Below are 26,782 nucleotides of genomic sequence, written 5' to 3'. Positions count from 1 at the left end.
TAATTAGATATGTTGAGCCAAGAAACCTCTCCTGGTCTAATCCTGATAGAGACATCATTCAGTTGTGCACCAATTGCAGGCAGAATTGACCTACTTCTCTCTATGACAGTTGATGCTTGATGAAATAGGTTGGGATGGAGTTGTGACTAGTAGAATGGACCTCCTTTTCTGCTTGTATTTGATGCCTGGTTAAATTAGTATTGTGATTAAGTAGTGATTGCAAATATGGAACACTTTGCTAACTGTTCCATATTTATGGTCACTACTTAGTTACAGTACTAACACTACTGACATGACTGTAACCTCATCACCCAATCTACTTTACTGGCCATCAGCTGCAAAGGGATAAGGAGGTCCATTATGCTAGGGACTGGAGGATGGGTGAATGACATTTGCATCTGGTTGAGGAGAGATCCAGGCAGGAGAAGGTACTTAAATTCCACTGAGTTCTGCACTTCAAATCTGGTATTCTGTGGGCCCACTATATTCGTTTTGGTTAAAGTGCAGTTTTTGAGTCTTTTAAATGTAGAGGGAAGCAATTTTTTTCCACCGTATCAGGAAGAGGTGAGAAAATGGGTTTTTCTCAAAGCTCCGGATGTTTTGCCAAATTTCGAATGAAGTAGCACTTGTTGCTCTCAGGTTAGAATCACCCAATTTGTGGGAAGAGAAATTGGGGGAGGAGTCAAAATAAACTTTTTGGGGAAATTTCCAGCATTTCCTATTGCTCCCCAAGCAGGAAGGTTTGGTTGTAAGCTACCTCATAATGCTTTTACTTTGCAAAAAAAAAAAAAAAAAGCCTTTTAGAGCACCTTCCTTCCTTCCTTCCATGATTTGTTTGTGTCCTGTGTTGGGAGGGACAGTGCTGTTGCTGTTCCAAATGGGATTCCCTCCCACTCCTTTTCTCTCCCTCTCTGCTTTTGGGAATTATGGGAGTTGTAGTCCAAAACACCAGCTGAGCCTCTGCTTCTGCCCATCCAAATGGAATTCCCTCTCTCCCACCCCTTTTCTCTTTCTCTCCTTCTCGGCTGTTGGGAATTGTGAGAGTTGATGTACCAAAAAGCACCAAGAGGGATGGTGGGCGGGGAAACCTCTTCACTGAAAAATATGCAAGACAACTGAGTGCACTAAACAGTGTGATTGTAAGGTAGGAAAAAAACTCCTTTTTATTACGGCATGGAGTTAGACTGAACTCTCTTCTTCTGAACACTTCTGAACACTTCCCATTGTAATCTGATGAAGTCCTTCGTTAAGTATATCTGCGTAAACAAATACTAGATATTGCAGACTGTATTGCAGAGGAAGGAATTGGCAAAACTGCCTCTCAGCATTCTTGCCTAAACAAAATCCTACTAAGCCATTCATAACCAAATCACTGATGTGGAATAACGGCCTATGAATAAGAAGGGCCTCTCCTGAAGATCTCAAGGCCTGGGCAAGTTTGTACAACAGGATGTGGTCAGCCAAATGACCTTGACCAACCCAGTGAAATGACCCAGAAGAACACCATAGTTAATGGAATTGAAAGCCACTGAGAGTTCCAGGAGGGCCAACATAGACATGCTACCCCTGTCAAGTTAGATAATCCCTGGAGTTGGGAGGCCACCGCATGCTCCAATACATTGCTTACTTTTGTGTGCTGTGATTTTTTTTTTACTGAGTTTGTTTTTACTCTTGTAAACTGCTTTGAATCCCAAACTGGAACTGGGGAAAAGATGGAATACAATAGTAGAAGAAGAGGAGGAGGAGGAATAGTAGTAGTAGTAGTAGCAGTAGTATTTATATTCTAAGTTTAATTCTATTTTAATATTTATAGTATTTAGGTTTTAATCTGTATATTGTATTGTTTTTACCCTTTTTCATTACTTTAATAGATAAAAAGCATAAAATAATAATAATAATAATAATAATAATAATAATAATAATAATCATCATCATCATCATCATCATTCTCCAAGTGTAGAGCTGTACTCAGTCAAGACAATACCACACACGTAAGGCTTAGGGGGAGAAAATATGTGAGCAAAAAGCAACCACTCACCACACTGAGGACTATGCTGAGGCCTTTTGAAGGAGGGGGTAAAAACCCAGCATTCTACATAGCAACATTTATTGTATATAATAATCGTATTTATTGGAAAAACTGCCTGTAAAATAGCCTAGATCTTGGCCTAATCTAAGGAAATACTAATAGTATGTAAATCTCCATTAGTGTGCTTGCAGTGATTTGTTTCATTGCTCAAAGAGATGTGTCATCATTTGTCCAGTAAGTTATGCTATTGCTTATTCACCAAATATGATTGCGATATTTCCTTTCTGCAAACTCTGAAAGTGCTCAACTGTGGCCTTGCAGTAGTGTGATTATCATCATCACCATCACCATTATCAAAATTTAAGATACCTGCTGGAAATCTTGGCTTATTTTGTTCTCATATATATGAAAAATAATTGAATGTTTTAGGTACTTCTGTTCCTTTTAAAATGATATTTCACATTTCAGGACTCCTGTGTGAATAGTGTGTTTGAACACTATTTTACAAAGCCATTGTTGTGCACCAAAACATATTTTTCTGCTAAAAACAGAAATTTGTATAGAATATTGTGTCTTCTGCACAAAATGTTTTTACAGAAACAGTTTTTTGGATAAATGTTTGGAATTTGTTTTGTACAAATTGTTTATTTGCAGAACAGCCTTAAAATAATTTTTACAGCAATTGAACATGGAAAATTGCATTTACCTATATTCCTTACATCCCTGTTTTTAATTCAGTGCCTAATTGAAATTGGGTTCTTTTGTTGATACAATCTGACATCTAAAGCAAGATTCTAAATGCATAATTTTTATCTAGTTAGATGACTGAATTATATAGCATCTTACTGCAGCTTTTAAAGATCATAGCAGTAATTTTGTAGTTGTTGCTTTGTCTGTGGCTCCAGGCCATATTAAACATAATTAAAGCAATACATAAACACATTTCCCTACATTACTTTCCATTATGACTCTGGAATTTGCTAGGAGCTAAAATTCATATGGAGCCATAAATCAAATGAACAGATGCCAGTGGCCTGTTCCTCAAATATTAGTTTCCTGCTAGCAGAAATAACAACTATGTTGGCTGCCTCATATCTGGAAAGATTCTGTTGCATCCCACATGAACAAAAACAGAAATTTTCAAAAAGCTAGTTGAGTTTATCTATTGTTCCTACAAGGAGCTTAGTGTGATCTATATTATTTTAAAATTTGGCCATTAAGAAATATTAAAGAGAAAAAATATCATAATTGATAAAACGAATATTGCATTTGTTAGAAAATACGGAGCTGTAAGAAAGCTCGTAATACAATGGATACACACTATAAGGTATATACACTTACATATTATGCTCTATGACATGAAGTAAAATATAGAAAAAATGATTCAATAAGAAAGATAGATTTTCATTAAATTTTGGAAACAATATTTTTGAACAAAATGTATGTTCCTCTTCATTGTTTACCGATAAGGAATATAGAATCATAGAATAGTAGAGTTGGAAGAGACCTCATGGGCCATCCAGTCCAACCCCCCGCTAAGAAGCAGGAAATCGCATTCAAAGCACCCCCGACAGATGGCCATCCAGCCTCTGCTTAAAAGGAATCGTGTTTCTCTGCTCTGCTCTAATGCAGTTCTAAGTTGAAATGTTAATTACAGTACACCACATGATCTACATGTCAATATATGTGAATACGTAATTTCATTTACAAACATATACATGTAAAAAGACAAACAGCACTTGTTTTATTTCTAGTTTCTCAGAGCACATTATTTATGTATTTTAAAACAAAATTGTCTCTACTTTCAACTATAACTGTGAAGGTGCCATTTCCTGTCAAATTGAATAATAATCTCATTATTCTAAAATTGCTTGCATAATGTTATTTATTTTTATGATAGATGAATATCTAATATGCATTGATATTATAATTCTGGAAGTAGCTACAGTACAAAGAAGGTATTGGACAATAGTTGAAGGAGGGTTTTGTTGAAAGGAATTACAGTTGCAAGCAACGTATCAGCTCTTCGTGAGTTCTCCTTAATCCCTTGGCTCATTATAATTTCATTAAGGAAACAATTATTTAATAATTAGATACCATAATTGGCAGAGTAAATTTGTTAGGATAGGTACTATCCTGCATTCAAATAATTCATCCTTGAATTGCTATACTTCTATGTGCACCACCGAATTCAGACATTGTGGTTAGGGAATCTAGGATGATGTTAGCCCGTGATTTGAAGCCAAATATCAGGCCTGCCTACTAGCACATATTGGGTGAATGGAGGCTAGCAGTAGCATGTCCACTGGCTGGTAGTAGCAGCATCATAGAATCATAGAGTTGGAAGAGACCTCATGGGCCATCCAGTCCAATCCCCTGCCAAGAAGTACCATCATGGCTGGACAAGAACATTGTAGGTCTCAAGGGTGGTGAACCACCTTCTTATGTTTGTGTGTGTGTGTGTGGGGGGGGGGGGTGATGTCTCTACGGTTGGTATCACCCTGTGTGGTAACTCATGGTGTCATCTCTGTGGACCTGTTCGCATAACAGATCATACCATAATATTGGAGCTACAATACCAAAAAAAAGCTGAAAAAAGCAGTGACTATAAAAAGCAGCAACAACAAAACAACATTGTGTGTTTGTAGCACATATAGAGAAAACCATGATTCATAAAATCATTATAATTGGGTAATAATTAAAGCTCGGACCAAAGTGCATATGCATTAGAAGGTTCAAAAAGTAAATTAGCATTTTGTTCTAGCCTTGTAAGTATATTGATGCAGTAAATGTAAGTGAATGTTGTTGTTGTTGTTGATGATGATGATGTTGTTGTTGTTGTTGTTGTTATATATAACCACAGGGATATTTTTATGTAAAAAATAAATTTTGGTACATTTTTAAAGATATTATTTCTACCTCATTATTCATCCCATTGAAAATAATGTTTGCTATTACTACATTTTCATATATCCGCATAAAGTCTGGGAACATATTCCTCATGCATATGTGGATCATATTGTACTCACCACTGACAAACTAGTGAATGCTTTTGTGGATCCTTGTTATTGGTAAATTATATTTTACATCCATAGCATACTTTTTCATCAGCAACATGGCCCTATGTTAACTTTACAACTATGAGAGACAGGATTCGTCAAGGGGCCTCATCCCATGGGATAAATGCCCTATCATACGACACTTCCTTGATGCAGCTGGCATGGGGCCCATCGGATCTCATCCTATGACGCACATCTACTTCTGGTGAGGCTCCATGGTGGCTACATTGAGGAAGTATGGTAGGAGGGGAAACCTGAACATGGGAGGCTACTCGTGTTCAGGTAGAAAATCATGGAGACAAGCAAGATCATCTGGCATATGATGGGCAAGTGGATGGTGCAGGCCATGAGGGGCACCAGGCAACAAATTTGCCCCGCTGCCCCACAATTTGTCCCGCTGTCCTACAGGTTCCCCTGCTGCCCCCCATATCAAGAACCTCAATGTGATGAGGTCCTAGGTGATTCAAATTGCAAGCTACAATTTGTATTTATTCTTTTAAAAGAAAAGATGTGTCTTGTCTCTCAACCTTAGAAATGACTCCCAAATGGCTTCTAGAGTAGAAAAACAAATAAATGGAAAATAATAGTAATTTTAAAAACGTTGGGCATTTTTCTTTTAATAATTCACAACTGTGTAAAAGGAAAATGGAACGGTGACTAATATTTTCCTCATCTTCCCTGTGGTGTTCACTGTCAGCTCATCCTCCCTATTAGAATATGTTGAAGCCGGCATCTGTAGAAGGAAGCCTACAGTACATAGCTACCTCCCCTATGCACTTGTCAAACTTCTTTTTTTCCTTTTATTATAACTTGTGACTACAATGGACTACAGGTACCTGCTGGGGTTTTTTTTTGCCATGTTTGAGGATGTTGGAGGCTATCATTTTTTAATGCCTTTGGGGAAGTACAAAGGCATTTTTCCCAAGCAGGAAATCAAATCAGTTCCAATATAGATCTCAACAAAATTAAGAGAAGGTTGAACCCTAAAAATTTGGTGTTGTGAATTGTTGCACTCCTAAGGCAAGAAAAGCTAATATTAGCCATTTTTAAGCAACACAGTCAGCCTCTGATAATGTTTGGGTGATAGGGTACAGTGGGAGATTGCCAATGGAAGTACTGTACATCCATCCACAGTCCTTTGGGAGAGCATCGTGGCTCTCAAGCCATAGAAGTTCCCTGTTCTTGCCCAAACAGTTGCCATTAGTTTGAAAAGACAGTGTCACTGTAGAAGTTTCATGACCAGCACCCCCACATGGCAGAAGAATACATTTTACTTGAGGTCTAAAGACTTGTGAGTCTGCATTAATATCAAAAATGGAGATCTTCTCTGAGAATATTTTTATTTATATAAATGTGTTTTGTTCATGATTTTGCAGTGAAAGAAAATGAAATTAAAGCTTTCAAGTTAATTGACTTAATACTTGCAACCCCAGTAATCCATTGGAATTTGGTTTAAAAAATTAGTCCATGACATTGCCAGGCTAATTCCTTGACACAGTAAAAAAATAAAAATAAAAAGGTTACAATATAATTAATAAAACCAGAAGGACTTTCAAGCAGGGTATTATTATTAAAAACAAGTTTCAAATCTGAATGTTTTTCTAAAACAATTACTAAGGCTTAAACACTGGCTCATGAGACTGTATGCATGAGGCATGGGATTGTATTGTTGATGTTATAAAGCAGTGGTTCTCAACCTGGGGAGGGGGCAGGTGTTTTGGCCTACAACTTCCAGAAATCCCAGCCAGTTTACCAGTAGTTAGGATTTCTGGGAGTTGAAGGCCAAAACATCTGGGGACCCATGTCAGGGTATTGTGTATTGTGAAATGTTAAAATCAGTCTGGGTTATTAGAAATGCCTTATGTGTTTGTTTTTCGGCAAGGCATTTTCAGCAATTATGGAGTTAATGAGAGTCTGCTATGATTGATGTATCACAGGACCAATGGGGTCAAGTTTGTTTTGACCGGGATTTTCTTTCCTGTTCCTGTGGAATGCAGAGGAGTTTCCGGAGAACAGCGTTGAGCAGTGTGCTGTGTGCGTGCATGAGTTGCGTCGTCAAGCACTCATGGAGGAAGGACTGATTTACTCTATTTTGTATATAGTCTTGTAAATAAAAGTTTATTGCCGTTGGATTTCCAACCGAGCCCTCATCTGCTGGAGTGTGTTTGTCCAGTGCTGTTTTTCCACACGGGGAGACAGTCTGGAGGAGGTGAAGACCGGGATGGTGAATTTTTGGAATTCACTCTGCTACCCATCATTCCCGCTGACAACCCATAGGTTGAGAACCACTGTTATAAGGAAAACTGTGTTGCGTAAGGCTTACGCTATGTTCATGACAAAAGGTAGATTGGGACCCAGATCTCTACAGTTCAGCACTCTAATATTATAACATACCACATGACATGATTACCACAATCTTTTACTACGAAATACATTGGTGACAAGCTCAGAAGGTTTTTAAATCTCTCTCTATCTCTCTCTCTCTCTCTCTCTCTCTCTCTCTCTCTCTCTCTCTCTCTTTTGCAGTGAACTTTGATCATTTCCAGATACTTCGAGCAATTGGAAAAGGAAGTTTTGGCAAGGTAAGAGGCCAGTATGGAATGGGTTTGGCAGTATGGTGTGCACTACAGTGAGAACAAGTAGGCGATATGATTTTGTAATAATTATAAACATTTCTCCCTAATTATCAAAGAATAGAGCTTACTTTTTCATATACCAGTTGACCATCCTTTATCTGGAATTCCAACATCTTAAATACCTTAAAATCTTAAATTATTCACATGGGTGGCTGAGATAGTGACACCTTTGCTTTCTAATGCTTCTGTGTACACAGACATGGCCCCCTTCCACACAGCTGAATAATCCCACATTTTCTGCTTTGAACTGGAATATATGGCAGTGTGGACTCAGATAATCCAGGTCAAAGCAAATGTTGTGGGATTTTCTGCTTTGATATTCTGAGTTGTGTGGAAGGGCCCTTGGTTTCATGCACACAATTATTAAAATATTGTATATGTTCAGAAGGTATATACGTAACAGAATGCATTCCATGTTTATGTTGAGTCCCATCTTCAAGATATTTAATGATGAATGTATGTACAAATACAAGTATCCTAACCACCCTCCCTCAAATACAAAATACACCCAAACATTTTGGATAAGGAATATTCAGCTGATACATGAATAAAATTACACTGTATGTTATGAACAAGTATTTATGCTTTATGGATTCAACTCATGAGTCATATCAAGTGTTTGAATTTGACATTATTATCTGCTCCTCTCTTCTTAGATCAAAATCTGGGTCAAAATCCAAATTATTTTATATAGAGCTTTATTTAGGCTGGATCTACATTGCCAAACAATGCAGTTCGGGCTGCATTATATGGTCAATGTAGACCCATGTAATGCAGTTCAAACTGCATGATATGGGTCTACCGTGACTATATAATGAAGTTCAAACTGCATTATTTGACAGTGTAGAAGGAATCTCAGATAGAAAACCTAAGACATATACTGGTAGATTATTTGAATTTCAGTTCTGACAAATTCAGATTCACTTCTTTAATTAGATATTTGGGATCAAAATACCTTACTCATCTACCCATCCAAAAATAATTGGGAAGTTCAAGTTAAAAAGTGCTCACTGTCTTGGAATCTGCGGAGGTGCATGCAGTTTATTCCATGACTCATATCATGGCTGATACGTATGAGTGGCAATTTTCATTATGAACTGCATAACCTTTTAATTCAGTGACTGATAATGAAGCTAATGAAATGCAGGCTATGGGTTTAGCTGTATATCAGAATGGGCACCAAACCTTTATTCGTCAGCAGTTAGCACGTAATTGAAATAGCAGTGTTTTCTTTAAAAAAGTGTTATCTCATTAAGAAGTATCTATATATAAAAAGCATAGAATCAAGGTGCTCATCTAACAAGGATATTGGGTGAAAATGTCACTGAAGCCACACAACCCCATGGCAGAGCAGAGGTTAAAAATACATCTTCACAGAGTAGAAGATTTGCCTATGTATAATGGATTAATAGCATTAAATAAGAGTTATTCAAAACCCAGAAAATGTAACATTAGTAACAGATTCTTTGCCTGTGACTGAAAGTGTGATTTACGCTAGATGAAAGGGGTTGTTTTGCAAATGCCTTTCTGCTTTAGATCAATTGCCTACTTAAATATATTACATCATTCTTTTCCTGGATCCTAAAGGTTATTCCCCAGAACACTGTTTACTAGAGAATCTGAGCTAGAGATAATTTTTCATTCCTCTAATTACTGCTGCTGCTCAGTCGTTTAGTCGTCTCCAACTCTTCGTGACCTCATGGACCAATCCACGTCAGAGCTCCCTATCGGCCGTCACCGCGCCCAGTTCCTTCAAGGTCTAGCCAGTCACTTCAAGGATACTGTCCATCCATCTTGCCCTTGGTCGGCCTCTCTTCCTTTTTCCTTCCATTTTCCCCAGCATCGTGATCTTTTCCAAGCTTTCCTGTCTCCTCATGATGTGGCCAAAATGCTTCAGCTTTGCCTCTAATATCCTTCCCTCCAGTGAGCAGCCAGGCATTATTTCCTGGAGGATGGACTGGTTGGATCTTCTTGCAGTCCAAGGCACTCTCAGGATTTCCCTCCAGCACCAAAGTTCAAAAGCATCTACCTTCCTTCGCTCAGCCTTCCTTATGGTCCAGCTCTCGCATCCATGGGGAATACCATTGCTTTGACTATGCGGACCTTCATAGAATCATAGAATCATAGAATAGTAGAGTTGGAAGAGACCTCATGGGCCATCCAGTCCAACCCCCTGCCAAGAAGCAGGAAATCGCATTCAAAGCACCCCCGACAGATGGCCATCCAGCCTCTGCTTAAAAGCCTCCAAGGAAGGAGCCTCCACCACAGCCCGGGGGAGAGAGTTCCACTGTCGAACAGCCCTCACAGTGAGGAAGTTCTTCCTGATGTTCAGGTGGAATCTCCTTTCCTGTAGTTTGCCAGTGTGATGTCTCTGCTCTTCACTATTTTGTCAAGGTTGGCCATTGCTCTCCTCCCAAGAAGTAAACGTCTTCTGATTTCCTGGCTGCAGTCTGCATCTGCAGTGATCTTCACGCCTAGAAATATAAAGTCTGTCACTGCCTCCACATTTTCTCCCTCTATTTGCCAGTTATCAATAGGTGTAGTTGCCATGATCTTGGTTTTCTTGACGTTTAACTGCAACCCAGCTTTTGCATAGCATAAGGATGTGTAAAAAAAATCTAAACCAGTTCCAGGTTCTGAGTCAACTTCTTCAAGCCGAGAAAGCAGAGAGGAGTTCAGAAATGGTTAGAGCTTGAAAATGTTAGTACTGATGATGCAACATTAAAATGTTATTATAACTTAAAGAAATTTTTAGGAAATTAATGTATCAAATAATTTGTTAAATTGAAAATCATTTGAAATTACTCAGAATGACAAGCAACACATTAAAGTAATGAGAACCATCAACCATTCTCCCAGAATAATGTAATTGGCATTCGAAGCTTTGAGCACAATCCGTTTTATTAAAATAAAATGAATTCGAATGAATAGATAAGACTTTACTGACATCACTAGAACAGCTTGCAAAAGCGATGGTTTGATATTCTACAGTTTTGCTTATTTTGGATTTGTTCTGGATTTGTTCTTGTGCTAGGCACTCAAAGATTTCACAAATAAGTATTAGTTTGTGGAGCTCTAGCGGAGATATTGGAAAGTCCCTTAATCCAGTTAAAACCCTACCACATTTCATTCTCTGATTCTTCCAGTCTAACTCTGTGTACAGTGTGTGTTTGAGAGAGAGCAAGAGCATAAGAGAGGATTATTTAACTCACTCTCAGTTCACCTAGGGATTAAACATTCCTGTTGCTCACTGAATCTTGGAGGGCTGCTACCCTATGTGCCCCATCACCCAAAATGTTAACAAAAACCCTCCAAATGCCTTTCTCTCTCTCTGTGTGTGAATCTGCTTCAGTTGTAGAAGATAGAGCAACCTTGCTACTCTATAGACTAGAACGCCAACCAAATGGATTTAAATTACAAGAAAAGTAATTCCACCTAAACAAGAACATTTATATTACTGTAAGAGCTGTTTGGCAGCAAAGTGGGCTGCCTTGTAACCCCAAAATATTGGAAACCCAAAATATGATGACACCGTCTCCATCCCCCAGCTAGTGGGGAAATTTTCAGTAAAAATATTTAAAGTTTTTTTTCATTACAAAATTGACGTGGAGATGCATTCAGGCACTAAAATGGGGGCTGTCAGTTGCCCATGAGTCACACTTTCTCCAGTCTTTCTCTAAACGACCCATCTTTGCATATGACATTTTGTAAATAAATGTTTGTGGTGGCACATGTATGCACTCAGCAAATGTTTTCAGTAATTACCATGACTCTTAATAAATGCCACTGTCATGGAAACTGTGTTGTCGAAGGCTTTCATGGCCAGAATCACAGGGTTGTTGTATGTCTTTCGGGCTGTGTGGCCATGTTCCAGAAGCATTCTCTCCTGACGTTTCGCCCACATCTATGGCAGGCATCCTCAGAGGTTGTGAGGTATGGATAAACTAAGTCAGGAAAGGAAAGAATAAATATCTGTGTAGAGTCCAAGGTGTGGCAAGAGTTCTTTGTCACTGGGAGCCAGCATTAATGTTTCAGTTAATCACCCTAATTGGCACTGGAAATGTTTTGTCCCTTGCCTGGGGGCATCCTTTGTTCAGTCAAGTCCTCATTGTGTTGGTTCCCATCTACTGTTTTGATTTTGGAGTTTTGTAATACTGGTAGCCAGATTTTGTTCATTTTCATGGTTTCTTCCTTTCTGTTGAAGTTGTCCACATGCTTGTGGATTTCAATGGCTTCTCTGTGTAGTCTGACATGATAGTTGTTAGAATGGTCCAGCATTTTTGTGTTCTCAAATAGTATTCTGTGTCCAGGCTGGTTCATCAAATGCTCTGCTATGGCTGATTTCTCTGGTTGAATTAGTCTGCAGTGCCTTTCATGTTCTTTGACTCTTGTTTGGGCGCTGCGTTTGGTGGTCCCTATGTAGACTTGTCCACAGCTGCATGGTATCCGGTAGACTCCTGCAGAAGAGAGAGGATCCCTCTTGTCCTTCGCTGACCGTAGCATTTGTTGGATTTTCTTCGTGGGTCTGTAGATAGTTTGTAGGTTGTGCTTCTTCATCAGCTTCCCTATGCGGTCAGTAGTTCCCTTGATGTATGGTAAGAACACCTTTCCTCTGGGTGGATCTTTGTCTTGACTCTCATGGCTTGTTCTTGCCATTGAAATCCACAAGCATGTGGACAACTTCAACAGAAAGGAAGAAACCATGAAAATGAACAAAATCTGGCTACCAGTATTACAAAACTCCAAAATCAAAACAGTAGATGGGAACCAACACAATGAGGACTTGACTGAACAAAGGATGCCCCCAGGCAAGGGACAAAACATTTCCAGTGCCAATTAGGGTGATTAACTGAAACATTAATGCTGGCTCCCAGTGACAAAGAACTCTTGCCACACCTTGGACTCTACACAGATATTTATTCTTTCCTTTCCTGACTTAGTTTATCCATACCTCACAACCTCTGAGGATGCCTGCCATAGATGTGGGCGAAACATCAGGAGAGAATGCTTCTGGAACATGGCCACACAGCCCGAAAGACATACAACAACCCTGTCATGGAAACTGTTTTCTGGATATATGCCTTATATGTATAATATTTTTGCTTACATACTGTGCACTTGAGGACTATTGGAAATAGTTATATGGGGGTTAAAGGAGTCATGGAAAATGATATTAACGGAATGTTTTGTTGGGAATGTATTAACAAGTATGAAATAAATGTATAGACACAGATATATGAGAAATATTTTTAAAAGGAAGGCATTTCACTGGAAAGCATATAATGCCATTTAAAAGATTGTTTGTAGAATTGACCTTCATTCCCTTTAGTAAGAAAGCTATAGTTGATCCCAATTCCAAGTGGCACTTGGCTAATAGTTAGGGATGATACTACATTTTCTCCATTATTTCTCATAGTAAAGGGCACCACCAAGGTCCTTACTATTGAATGGAAAGATTAAAAGGCAAAACTATTAAGGAGAATGAGCCAGTGAAAGAGGGTGGAGAAATGAATAATGCTGAGCTTGGAACCCAGCATCAAGGTGCCAGACCAGTGTCAGCACTTGGACAACTTTGTTTGATTGCTGGATCACAAGTTCCCATGATCTACTGCTGATGACATTTGCTCAACTTCACTAAGTGACCAGTTCTCATCAATATTTAAATATTACTTGATTACTCTTCTGCATAGCATCATTCTGGGTTATTGTGAGAAATGTAATTGTCAGTTAGACTCCTCAACCCAGTGCTACTCAGGTCCATAATGTAAATTTTAGCCTATTTTGTTTTTGCATCTTGAACTCAAAACATCTACACTAGGTGGGATTACAACAGATTATTTTTAAATTAATTTTTCACATTCCTCCCCAGAAAATTGATTTTGCTGCCCTACACTACTGCAAGGCAAGATCCATCAATGGAGAAGGACCTGTTGTCCTTATCATGGCATTTTGGAGCTGGTCATAAATACATACATCCAATAATCTCACAAAGTTTTCACTTGTAAATCTTATATTTTATACAGAGGCTAATTGAGACCAGAAGGTACAATAATAGATTTAATAATAATATAATATAATAATAAACCTTTATTTATATACTGCTCCATCTCCTTGAGAGGACTCAGGGTGATTTCCAGCATGTACAAAACAGTCAGTTGTCAAAACAACATACAACGGCATGAATGAACAAACATAATAAAAACAGTATCATAAAACAGCAGTTCAATTTAAAATGAACACAGGTACAGTACCAATAATCATGAAGGAGTCCAATACAGTAATTAGGGCTGCGAGATTTGTGGTTTGTTTTCAATATCTTGTTCTGAGTCATAAACTTAATATGTAACTCTGATTGATTGATTTCCTCTTTTAAGTAATGTACTGTATATTAGATGCCACTGTTTAGTAGCTCTGTAACGTTACTGCAGGAATATGAATTACCGTACTTTCTTTTCCTTTTAGAGTGAGGATTAATGAGCACTGTGCACTAATGATTGGGGCATCATAAAAATAATAAATTCACATAGAAAATGAATACTGTTGCTAATTCGTTAATGAGAAAATAGGTTGTATAGGACATTGTATTTTAATTGAAATGTGAGTGTGGCAATTTGAACAACGTTCAGTAATCAGAAGGCAATTGATTATTCAAGCAACAGTGTAGTGGAGACATGCTATCATCTTCATTCTCTTGACATATTTAGTTTGTTAGCTGTAACTTTTTCTCTTGTTTAGAGGTTTATTTAAAACAACTACATTAATGTATGTTGGAAAGAACTTATACTAAAGCACTGATAATTATTGTCAGGTTCACAGATAATAGCCACAATATTAGAAGATAACTTGTACTTTTAGTTCTCACGCAACATGGGGAGAATAGTTTGTTTTCACTGAACATCATCTTCAACATTGTAGTGGAGTTAAACATTCAGAAATACCAACTGAATTGACTGATGTAGGAATCACTTTCCAAATTCTGCTGATTTTCTAGTGTAGGGTGTTTTTCTCTAAGCTCAGCAGAAGATGGCTTCTGTACAGGGCCGGTCGGAGATAAATTTAAATATTAAGCGGGGGTGCTGAAAAGCGCCCCCCCGCCGGCCCCGCCTCCTGCGCCCTGGCCCCGCCTCCCACCCAGCGTGCCCTGGCCCCGCCTCCCACGCTGCGTGGGAGGCGGGGCCAGGGCACGCTGGGTGGGAGGCGGGGCCAGGGTTGGCCCCGCCTCCCATGCTATTTGCCCTGGCCCCGCCTCCCATGCAGCGTGGGAGGCGCGGCCAGGGTTGGAAAGAGGGAGGCTTTGCCACCCGGGGAGGAGAGGAGGGGATCCCTCCTCCCCTTCCCGGGCGGCGAAAGAAGGAGGCTTCGCCGCCCGGGGAGGAGAGGAGGGGATCCCTCCTCCCCTTCCCGGGCGGCGAAAGAAGGAGGCTTCGCCGCCCGGGGAGGAGAGGAGGGGATCCCTCCTCCCCTTCCCGGGCGGCGAAAGAGGGAGCCACAAGGCCAGGGCGCACTGGTCGGGCGGCGGGGCACCGTCAGAGAGGTGCCCCGCCTCCCGCCCAGCCTGACGGCGCCCCCCGGGACCTGCGCCCGAGGCGGCGGCGTCACTGGCCTCTATGGTGGGGCCGGCCCTGCTTCTGTATGACCTTTCTAAAGAAGGTACATATACTTCTAATGTTGTTTGCTGTTCGGAAGTAATTCAACCTTACAATTGCATGGCTTTAACCATTTGCACAGCTTGCAGCTGAGAATGATGGAGGTTTTTTTCTGCTTATGATAAAGGTCACCAAGGTCTACATTGTAGACATATTTTAAGTATAATCTGTTTAAAAATGCCTTTGCATCAGTTCAAATTAATCCCCCCCCCCCCGATATAACAGCAAAATTTGCATTTACTTTCGGATTCTTTTTCTATTTTTGAATAAGCTCACATTTTGCAAAGGAGAGGAAAATGAGACACATATTTCCACATACTAAGAAATGAATCCAAATAATAGAGACATTGATGATTTTGCCTGGTGCAGAATAGTACTGTCAAAGAGTATATGGTAGAGCATAACATCTTCAAAATATTTTTCAAACTGTCATAATTAGGCTCCTTTACAATTAAGCCATAGATGAAAAAAAAATCTCTACAGACAGCCCCTGAGTTACAAATATCTGACTTACATACAACTTGTAGTTACAAACAGAGATGAGACAACAGGAAGTGAAAGGAAATCTTCCCCTAGGAAGGGAAATCCTCTCCGGATAAAGTTTTCATGGGGAAAAGGTGTCTCCACTGAAACTTTATCACTACTACTTGTTTTCAAAACAAGCCAAATTTTTCAAAATGCAATTGTCACAGAGTGTTGTGGTTTAGCCAGTTGATGACAATGCGAGGATTGTTATTCCAGAACCTGGGAGAGTGGATGGGTTTTTCAATGAGGGAAATGAGGGAACTGAGGGGAGTTTAGATCCTGTCTGTGAGAATGGGCTGGAAAGTGAAACTGCCTCAGAGTCCAGCAGACAGGGGGATACACCGGTTGGCGAAAGCTATTCACTTAGTCATCTCATGGCAACTCCAGATAAGAAGTTGGATGGGCAAGAAAGTTAGCCTGACAACACATCTGCGATCAGCAGAAATCTCAGGCTACATCTTAGGGAAGAAGCAAGGGAATTAAGAAAGTCACAGTGACTCTGTGAGAAACAGCAGCATGAGAGATCTCACAGGCAAGGAAGTCAAGGTCACAGACATGACTTCATGTTTTGTGGACCTTTAATCAGAGGATTGTTTCTTTAAAATTCAGATCAGGCAACATTGCATAACAGTGAGGATCTCGAGCCTTGTTTTCAGTTCATGTCTTAGTCCAAGGTCTTGGGAGTTTAGATTCATGGTTTGAGAAGTTTTACAGTCTGGTTTTCGGATTCATGTTCATGTTTTGATTCTGGCATTTCTGTACCTTACTTTGTGGAACCGAGTTGAACTGTTTGGATTATTACCTTTGGAGTGTTTCTTCTTATTGCCAGTTTGGTTTGGCTTATTACTTATTGACTATTTTTCTCATTACCTATTGGATTTTGGCTTTCTTATTTCTTATGGTGACTTTTCCTTTTTATATGTGCTTTTCTCAATAAACTACAGTAGAGTCTCACTTATCCAAGCCTCTGGGTAATCCAAGCCATTTTTATAGTCAATGTTTTCAATATATCGTGATATTTTGGTGCTAAATTTGTAAATACAGTAATTACTACATAGCATTACTGCGTATTGAACTACTTTTTCTGTCAAATTTGTTGTGTAACATGATGTTTTGGTGCTTAATTTGTAAAATCATAACCTCATTTGATGTTTAATGGGCTTTTCCTTGATCCCTCCTTATTATCCAAGATATTCACTTATCCAAGCTTCTGCCGGGCCCGTTTAGCTTGGATAAGTGAGACTCTACTGTATTTTACAACTGCTTTTGAATTCCTGGCTGGTGTTGAGTCCAAGGTGATTTCTGGCTGGGATGCAACACATAGACAGAAAGTATGGTAAAATCTGAACAGGGGCACAGAGAGCAAAACAAGGGTGATAACCCTTTCCTATGCTATCCAAAGCTATCTATCTATCTATCTATCTATCTATCTATCTATCTATGACTGGAGTTACATTTAAAAATGTACATGTTCCAGCTTACATACAAATTCAACTTAAGAGCAAGCCTACAGAACCTATCTTGTTTGTAACTTGGGGACTGCCTTTATACGTTTACACACACATCAAGATCTTTTCAAGCAAAATAGCATTAAAAGAGAACAAGGAGCCATTAAACAGACTAATATGTTCCATACTGTACATGACAGTTAATGAATCAGCACTCTGTTGAACAAATTCAGAGATGTTTCATTTGTGTAGTGACTGCTTTTTTGTCCTTGTTGGCTTCTGGTATCGTAGTTTCTATTAGCAATCGTTGTTCTATTGCTGTACATGAAATGTCTATTTTCAGTTTACACAGGAATGCTTTAATGGAGCCAGCACTTTGTCAGATGCACAAATATGGGGAGGGAGGATGATAGCATAATTAAAGGCTTGCACTTTCTGCCTTGTCCTTTTCTTGCAGCAGTGGTAGCCTTTTGTGTCTGCACCAGGGCTTTTCTTTCCACTGTATTTCTAAACAGTCATATGGCAGAAACAGGTCTGGCAAATATTTTATAGCATTTATCCCTGTTCTTTGGTTTGGGGAATCAGCAAGAAAATACTTTTGAGTGAAAATACTTTGAATAAATGTACACAACCTAATGATTACAATCTGTTTCCCCTTTGATTGTGTACTTTGAATAAATGTACACAACCTAATGATTACAATCTGTTTCCAGGATCAGACCTTTGGGGTATTTCTTTAGACTACTAATGTGCATACAGCAGACTCTAATATTATCACTTTCCCCACTGACATGTTTTCTAAATATTTTGTTTTTTTGTTAAGAGATGCTTGGTCCCAAAAATCAGCACTAATATGTTGTTATTATAATGCTATCTTTTTTGTTAGCCTTAAAATGGTATTACTGCAAGACCCCATCCACACTGACCATTTAGTACAGCTTCAAAGACAGTGTTTTCGATGTGCAGATGAATACAGAGCAAATCCTGAAACCAGTTTGAGGCCCAGATGATGATTACATGAACCACAGAACACTGACGAACATTAAGGGCTTTCTTTTGGACACTTTCGTGCAAATTTGTTTTCTGGTTGCTGCAGTTTGAAACTAGCTTTTGTAGTCGAGGGTGACCCCCCCCCCCCCCCCCAAATAAAAGATAGTAACTTATAGTTTTGCTAAGGACAAGGACATCAGGCTGGATAATAAGGGACCCTTCCCATGTTAGATAGTGTGTACATTTAATCAAGGCTTTATGTCCTATATTTCACATATTTATAGCAGAAGGTAACATATTTATTATTGGAAACCATGTCACAAAAGTTATTTGACTTTTTCCATCTGGGCCACACCTGGGCCAAAGAATTAATGACTCTTCTAATTGTTTTCCATCTCAGTCAACGACTCACAAACAAAAGGGACTCCCTTTTGAGCTGACAAACATTTACATATCTAGGCTAAAGGTTAGCCGAGAAAACATTGTGCTGTGTAATCTTTCCCTTGCCATTCATTTCCCCTTCCTATGAACTTCTTAGGTATCAGGGACCCCTTTTCCCTTTCCCTGCATGAACCCCTGTTCCAGCTGGACCAGAATAAACCTGTGACCTCTGCTTCAAAACTTGGTGAGCCTTTTATTGGGAATAGGGAAATCTTCATTTTTGCTTCTCACAAGCTCGCCAGGTGCTGCGGAACCCACTCTTTGAGCTTGGCACGGGTCTCCTCTGCCAGGGAGACCCCCAAATCTTTGATCTCCTCTTCATTTTGAACTGTGTTAAATAGTCAGAGTAGAAGGGACACAAGCTGGACTTAGAAAATTGCCTTGATCAAATTATTCTCTCATCCTTCCATCCTCTTCATTGTATATTCTGGATAGGGAATGCAGATAATCACTTGTGTGGTTCTGCCTTTTCCTCCTCCTACACTTTTATCTGTATATTGGTAGAGCATTCAAGATAGGTCTGCATCCCAATGACATCAGCTAGACAAGTTGCTATGGTTCTCTTTGACAACTAGACTGGGCAAGGAGAGTGGGTTCAAAATCTCCATGATGTTGTTTGTGCAAAGGTCTTGCTAAGCAAGCACACAAGTGAACATCAGTAATTGTTGCACCCCAGGGCAGCGTGAGCACTGAAAACCAGACAGAGACCAATAAACATTTAATATCTTTATTAAAACTATTATAAATCCAGGAATGAATAGGTGGAAAGGTTGAGCAGATAATAGTCCTTTATGGAAAGGTATGAATTAGTCCAAAGAATTGAAGGGAAATGTCCAATATTATTGTCCAAAGTCCAGAAACCGAAACACGCTCAAAACTGTTGGAAAGTTCTTGAGCGGGGAAAAACAAGGAAGGAAGACTGAATAACAAAGTCCAAAGTCACTAGGAAGTCTTTGATATCAAGGTAGGGACGTGGTGAAGCTGAGGCAAAACTTGGTTCAGGAACAAGGCAAGGAAGTAGACTTAATCCGGATCTACTCGGGAGTCACGGCCCGGCTTGGTCGCCAGGATCTGGAAACTTGGCTTGAAAGAAACAGGAGCTATAGTCGGTGAACCTTTCTCAGGAAATAGCAAAGTTGACACCACACAGTGTCCACGGTGCAAAACACTTTTATGGAACTTAGATTGATCACAAACAAGGAAAGCCAAACTCCTTAAAGGTTCCCAAGGGAAAATCTTCTATCCATTATCCCCTCGAGATGTCAAGCGGTTACTCCTGCAGAGTTCTTGATTCTCAGATCTCTGGCGATGCAGAAACTCCCTTCTGTTGAAGGACACAATCTCTAGGGAACTAAGAACATCTGGTTCCGCCATGGGAGTAATATTTTCACTTTCTCTCCCAATTAAGGAATCATCCGAGCTATCAACAGTCGGCAGCTGTAATTGGAAAGAGCTCTGTGGACTAGGTAAAAAGTCAGAATAAGCTTCATCCTGGTCATAGTTCATTTCTAGATCAAGTTCAGAAGCCAAAGGTGGCTGGGGTATGACAGTAATACTGTTAGGTATTAAGATTTGATTCTGATGAAATATTGCTTTTTACTTTAAGCTTGTCAACAAACCAGACATGTAAAATCAATTTTTAACCTAATTTTGATCCTAAATGTACAGGTCGAATGGAATTTTTTAACTCTACTTTCAAGCAAAATCAAATTAGCAAGATTACAGTACAAACCCCGTATCTGCACACACACCACCGACTTCATGTGAATACAAAAGGTAAAGGTTTCCCTTGACGTTATGTGAATATGCAAAATAATAGCAAACTCTATTGAAATGAAGAACTTCCGTCCCAAGAATACCACACTAGAAGACCCAGAAAATGCCAAGAGAGGACATTTTTGTCTAACATAGATAAAAGAAACCACAGATACTTCTCTTGCAGATACAGTCTTACTGTACAAGCAAACAATAGTCAGTTGAGGCTGGCAACATGAATCAAGCTTTTTTTAAGTTAATGCCCTCTGACTGTCTCAATTTTTCTGGTTAATCTTCCATCATTCAACCTTTTCAGCTGTTTTTCAAACATCCCAGTTTCACTGTGCTCTTCCCAGCTTGTCCCTTTGTCTTCAACTCACTTCAGTTGCTGCATACTGAGTTTAAAGCACAATAGTCTGCACTCCATTAACTCAGTGGGGAAAGAACAAAGGAGATGAGAGAAGGAATGGAATCTTATGAGATTTCAGAAGCTGAAGCACAAAATCTTCAATAATAAACATTCTGAGGCCTAGAAGCCATAAATCAGAACAAAGCCAGCTAGAGAGATGCTAGCCTGTTTTTAACAAGACTCAGCTCAATCCATGCCCACATGCCCAATAGTATTTAGAGAGAGTGCATCACAGCTGTGGGATATAACCTTTCACTACACTTGAGGGTCTGCGTGGAATACTAAATTCATCTTTGCTCACATGAATTTGGATGTCTTTCCTCCAGCTTCCCTTCTTGCTGAACTGGAGGATGCCTTGGCTATCTATTACATTGAACCTGACTTCTGTAAGTCTTCAACTTCATAGGAAGATGAATTCTCCAGAGGAGACTGACACTTGAGCTTCCCAGTTGGTTCAGCAAACAGCTGGAGCTTCTACTTGCTTTCATGTTTTCATTCTGATTAATAACTTGTCTTTTGACTGCACTCTGCTGTTGCTTGGGCAGACATATCCTGGTTTCTTCTGTATCTATGTTTTATGTTTTCTTTGAAAAACAGGCAGAGAACAGTCACTCACATGTATTAATTTCAGTTTGAGTGCAGATTATATAAATTAATATGTGGTTTGGGCTTTTATCGAGAATACAGTGAGTTACTGAAGTATCATATTGTTTGTTTTTAAAATATGTGCACAAGTATAATCCCAAAAAAGATTAAACTGGACAAATCTCTATGGACAACATCCTCATATTCATTGGATCTTATTTTCTCTCTTTATAAATTAGGAATGCAGGATTTTTGTATCATAGAGGAAGGGTTAAACAACATCTGCTAACCTGAGAGTGCTGTTGTTAATCTGCTACTTCCTACAGAGGCTTCTTCTGGTGCCAGTGCATCCTCACCAACATACCATATCTTAGTATATCTTCCCCTCCCCATCTACATTCCCAATATTTTTTGTGTAGGTTACGTGTCATCTTTTATTGCAGAAATTAATATATTTATTTATATGTTTCTGTATGTGTTAGAAATGAATAAACACAAATGTCAAGACAAACCAAAACCAAAAGGGAGGAAAGAACTTATAATAGAGGTTTCAAGGTACATAAACAAAATCTCATTGTTAGCAACCATCATTGTATCACTCCTTGAATAAATTATAAAATATTTTCTCTTGTATAGATCAGGTCCCTGACAAGTGTGCACTTGAAGTACTTAATGAATGCCTTTTGAGAATCTTCAGAGTGATAAGTATTGATTTTTCAAAAATGTTTGTGCCCATTGTTTGCTTTGTTTCTCCTTATTTTTGTTCCTGAATGCTGAAAGTATATACCAGCTTACTTGGTATTGAAATATTGACCCCACTCAAGTCAGTGAGATTTACTTCTGAGTAGACGTAAATAGGGTATGTGTAGTGATTAAATTATAATTCAGAAAAATAGCCTGTTTAAAAACAAAATAACTGTGCAATATAATCATGGGCCATGAATGAATGACCAGACAGATAATGTTATAAATCAATAGCACAGATGCAAGAATCTTTATAGAAAAGCCCTATGAAATCTTCTTTTGGGGCCCCTTAGAGTTCAGAAATGTTGCTTTTTAGATTACATCTTTCAGAATAACATCAGCGGACTGCTATCTGGTGGATTCTGGAAAGTGGAGTCCAAAAAGTCTTCCCTCTCTCAATCCCAGGCTCATCTTTGTAAGCAATATAGAAAGCTATCTTATATCATTGGTCCATCAATCCCAGTTTTGTCTCCATAGTAGCAGAGTCTGGGTAAGGATTTTTCCTAGGACCTTATCTTACCATCTTTGTACGCTGGTGAAACAGAGTCCTACGGAGGTCATTACATGATGCATAGCCACTTCTGCTGGGTGTACGTGGAAATCCGTCTTGCCAGCGTGCAAAGACAGTCAGAAGACTTCATTTTCAGGAGTCAGGTGTTCCCATACTCTTGATTGAAGATAGCATTGGGAAGTGGAGGAAAGCCGGAAGAAGATGGGGAAATATCAAGGGATGGCAAGGTCCCTGAAGATGGACCTTGCTGGGGAGGTCAGGTCCCCATTCTTAAGGATGCTTTCCCATGCTTTCCTACGCTTGCCCCCCCCCCCCTTCCCCTCCTGCCCATGGGATAAAGTCCATAATATAATCCAGATATACTGGGGAGCAAACTTTCTTCATGCATGTAGATGAAGGATGGAGAAGCGCCTTTTCAGTACAAAAAATAGTGCCACAGGTGGTTGAAGCAAGAACGGCAAATAATACATTTTGGAGGCACTAAAAAGAGGAATACATAAATACATAAACTATCCTTTATAATTATTTGTTGGTTTAAGAAACTTGTATTCCACCTCCCATTTCCACCAAATGGTGCTCTAAGTAGTTGAGAGCAATAATGCAAATCCAACAGAACTACCATAAACAATAAAAGGCAAAAAAAAAATGAGCGGAACCATCAGTAAAAGTAGCCCATTAACATGAATTAAAACATAAGAATTTCTTTGCCTATCAACGGAAAATCCTTAGAGACAGGGAGCCTGTTTACATTAGATAACTACATTATTATGATCCCCTTTAAATGTCATGATTTCATTTAAGTAATTCTGTGGTTTATAGTTTCATGAGGCACTAGAGGTCTCTGACTGATTATTCTAAATATCCTCTTTTAAGCTAAAAACCCCTAGAATTCTTTGCCATGGCAGTTAAAGGAGCACCATAGTGCTATAATTATGTGAATTGTAAGGTGGAATGACCTAATATTAAATGAGTCATTGTCGAAAAGATGTCAGAAATTAGAAGGGACACTATAATGTTCCCTTTCACATTCTTGCTTCATATCCTTCAATATTACACTGATGAAAATCAGGTCGCATGTGGTCACTGACATCAGGATGTGGTCAAGATGAGCAAAGTTATTAATGAACAAAAACAAGTAGGCTATCAGAGGTTGCAGCAGTTTGCTTTTTGTCTGATGCTACAAGGAGTGCAAGATTCCTCTCTGCTGAGTTAATGGAATACAAACTTTTTTGCACTCTGAACTTAAAATGCAGCAAGGAGAAGAGATAAACTGGAACATTAGAAAATCAGCTGAAAAAGTGGTATGACAAAGGATTAACATGGACTGTCGCTATCACACTGACATGATACTTCAGTGGATGACAGAACAGAAATCCTGTGCTGGAGACAATGATTATCACAATTTTATTGAATATATTTTAAGCAGAGCTTTCTAAATTGTGTGTTGCGACACATTAGTGTATTGATTGCAGTATGTAGGTGTGTTGTATGAACGTAATGAGTAACCCCAGAGTCTATTTGAAATCAGCAATACCAACTTACATGCATCTTGAACATGTATGTTATTATTGTACAAATAATATATTTTAAAATATAAATGAAAGGCTTTTATGAGTTACATTGTAGCCCCATACATTTCATTATTAATTTATGTATATGTTTGTATCTCCTATAAAAGGTTAGTTAACCTCTATTTTTCTAGTAAATGTGAATTTCTGTGTTGCAAAATGATGCATGTCTAAAAAGTATGTCACCAACATGAAATATTCATGTTTAGAGGCTGTATTTTCCAGATTGGTACCCTGCTTTTGCAAGTCCGTAGTCAATCTTGCAGAAATAAAAGTGAGAATGTGTGATTCAGATTGACATAGCTATATGTTGCAGTTTACCAAAGTACATTTTTCCAGTGAATGTGTGCTAGGTTCAAAATTTCTCTCATCAGACATATAATAGTTCCAACGTTTAATACCCTCTGCTTTAAAGGTGGATAATAATAATGGTAAAAATTCAAAAAAGTAAAGCAATACAAATACCTTAAAATGCCAAATTATTTATTTATTGTAAAGGGTCAATTCATCTCCATGACCCATTGTTTATTGTTTTTAAAAGCAGCAAAAATCAGTCTGAGGAAAGGGAACATTGGGAGGGAGGGTCAAATCTGCCTGTCCCTTGTAAAAGCTACAATTCAGACATATGACATGTTTTGGACTATTTGAAGACTGGGTTGACAGGACATTTAATGGAGAACCCACCCACACCAACTCCTTCTTTCTTGTGCGGTTACAACAACATAATAGCTGCAACAGGGCAACACAGCTGCATCTTCCAGCTTGTTCCCTCCCTACATGTTTAGTCCATATGACATCCACATCACCTTCCTCTCTTCCCTATGATATTTGGCAAGATTAATGCTCTGTATGCTCCAGAAAATGAGAAAGGAGGATGGCAGTGGGACTGTAGGAAGATAAAGATAAGGAAAGATACTGAAAGATCTTCCCATTCCCCAACTCTGAGGCTGCTATGGAGAATCTGCCCTTTTATAATAGTCAGTTTTAAGGAAACGATAGAACCCAAACTATTTATTCTACCACGAGTTAATTTCTTGATCTCAAACTCCCAGGACCTCCAAACAAATATGGCTAGTGCGGCATTTGCTGGATCATTTTTGATAAGCTTGGTGTGGTAATCCTTGCAGTCACAATCTTCCAAAAGTCTCTTAATAAGGGTATTTGTCCTTGCATGGTTAATTTTCAAAGCTAATAGCCGGCATGGGATGTGTAAGCCAGTTCAGAAGGATATTGCGGAAATTTTAATCCTCTGCTGCCCTTTGGCTCTTAATTTGTTCTCTGTTGTACACCAGCTGTTATTTGTCATGAGAGGAGAGAGAGAGAATACTGCATCATGAGTGAGAAGCTATACTTATTTCCTCTGACTCACAGAGGTATAATTCTATCCCCATATCCTGGTGCCAATACTTCATTCTAGTACACAAGTATGCCAACTGCACCTTGCCAAATCTTTTGGACTGTAATTTCTATCAGCTATAACCAGTATAGCCAGTGGTAGGAAACACTGGGAATTAGAGTTTAACAACCTATGGAGAGCCACACATTGAACATTCCTGACCTAGCACCTGATGTGTTGTTGTTGTTACCCACTTTTTTCTCTAAAACATATCTTACAAAAATTAAACATGTAATTAAATTATTAATAAATCAAAACCAGTTAAAGCATCACCAGAACAAATAATATAAAAAACAGATAATATGTCGTGTAGTGTCTTTTTTCTTGAACAGTCAGTCTTCAAATGAAGTCTTCACCTGCCTACAGAGTGATAACAATATGTCGAAATGGGACATACAACTCCCAGAAATCCCAGCCAGTTTATCAGCTGTTAAGATTTCTGGGAGTTGAAGACCAAAACATCTGAGGACCCACAGGTTGAGAACCACTGGGTTAGATAATGTGGACTCAGATCTCAGCTGCTTTGAGGTGTCCACATGAGAAATGGCTAGATCCATAGCAGAAGTGCTTTATCCGGTTGTTAATTCAGCTTAAGAGAAATGAAATTTACTCCAGAGCTTCCAGGAGTAAAGCTCTGGAGTGATCCCAGAATTTTGGAAACGTGGACAGCTGGACTGCAGTGAATTTGGCCCAATCCAGCTCTCCAGATCACCACCATTACATCTCCATCCACAAGCAGATCCTTGGCTGACTGGCAATGTCACTTTTGGTGAGGTCACACCAGGGCACCCAGCAATGGGACCAGGAAATGCAATGTTACCAGCAAGTCTCTGCTTGTGTCCAGCAACACAGCCTTGATTCCAGTGGACCCTTGGCCATTTGGTGCCCAAAGGGCTCCTAGGATTCTCCTGGGCTGCATCAGGGCGTCTCTGGAGAGGTATACCCTGGGTTAATTGGATGAATGTAGACATGGTCAAAGAAGATGCTGGGTGAAGTTCTCAACGATGCAGGTTACAGAGCCTAAGAGCAGAATCCCCACT

At 39.2% G+C, this 26,782-nt stretch overlaps 1 protein-coding gene across 2 annotated transcripts in view; it reads left to right on the top strand.

Annotated features, from left to right (window-relative positions):
* stk32c (serine/threonine kinase 32C) overlaps positions 1 to 26,782 on the top strand; it is a 236,609-nt gene that overhangs the window by 127,603 nt on the left and 82,224 nt on the right. For both annotated transcript variants that reach the window (XM_062976100.1, XM_062976101.1), the window contains exon 2: positions 7,615 to 7,670. In XM_062976100.1, the coding sequence (XP_062832170.1) occupies positions 7,615 to 7,670 (56 nt within the window). The remainder of the gene's footprint in view (positions 1 to 7,614; positions 7,671 to 26,782) is intronic.

Source organism: Anolis carolinensis, chromosome 3, assembly GCF_035594765.1.
Source record: "Anolis carolinensis isolate JA03-04 chromosome 3, rAnoCar3.1.pri, whole genome shotgun sequence".
NCBI classification, from domain to species: Eukaryota; Metazoa; Chordata; class Lepidosauria; order Squamata; family Dactyloidae; genus Anolis; species Anolis carolinensis.
This window is presented reverse-complemented; position numbering and strand designations above follow the sequence as displayed.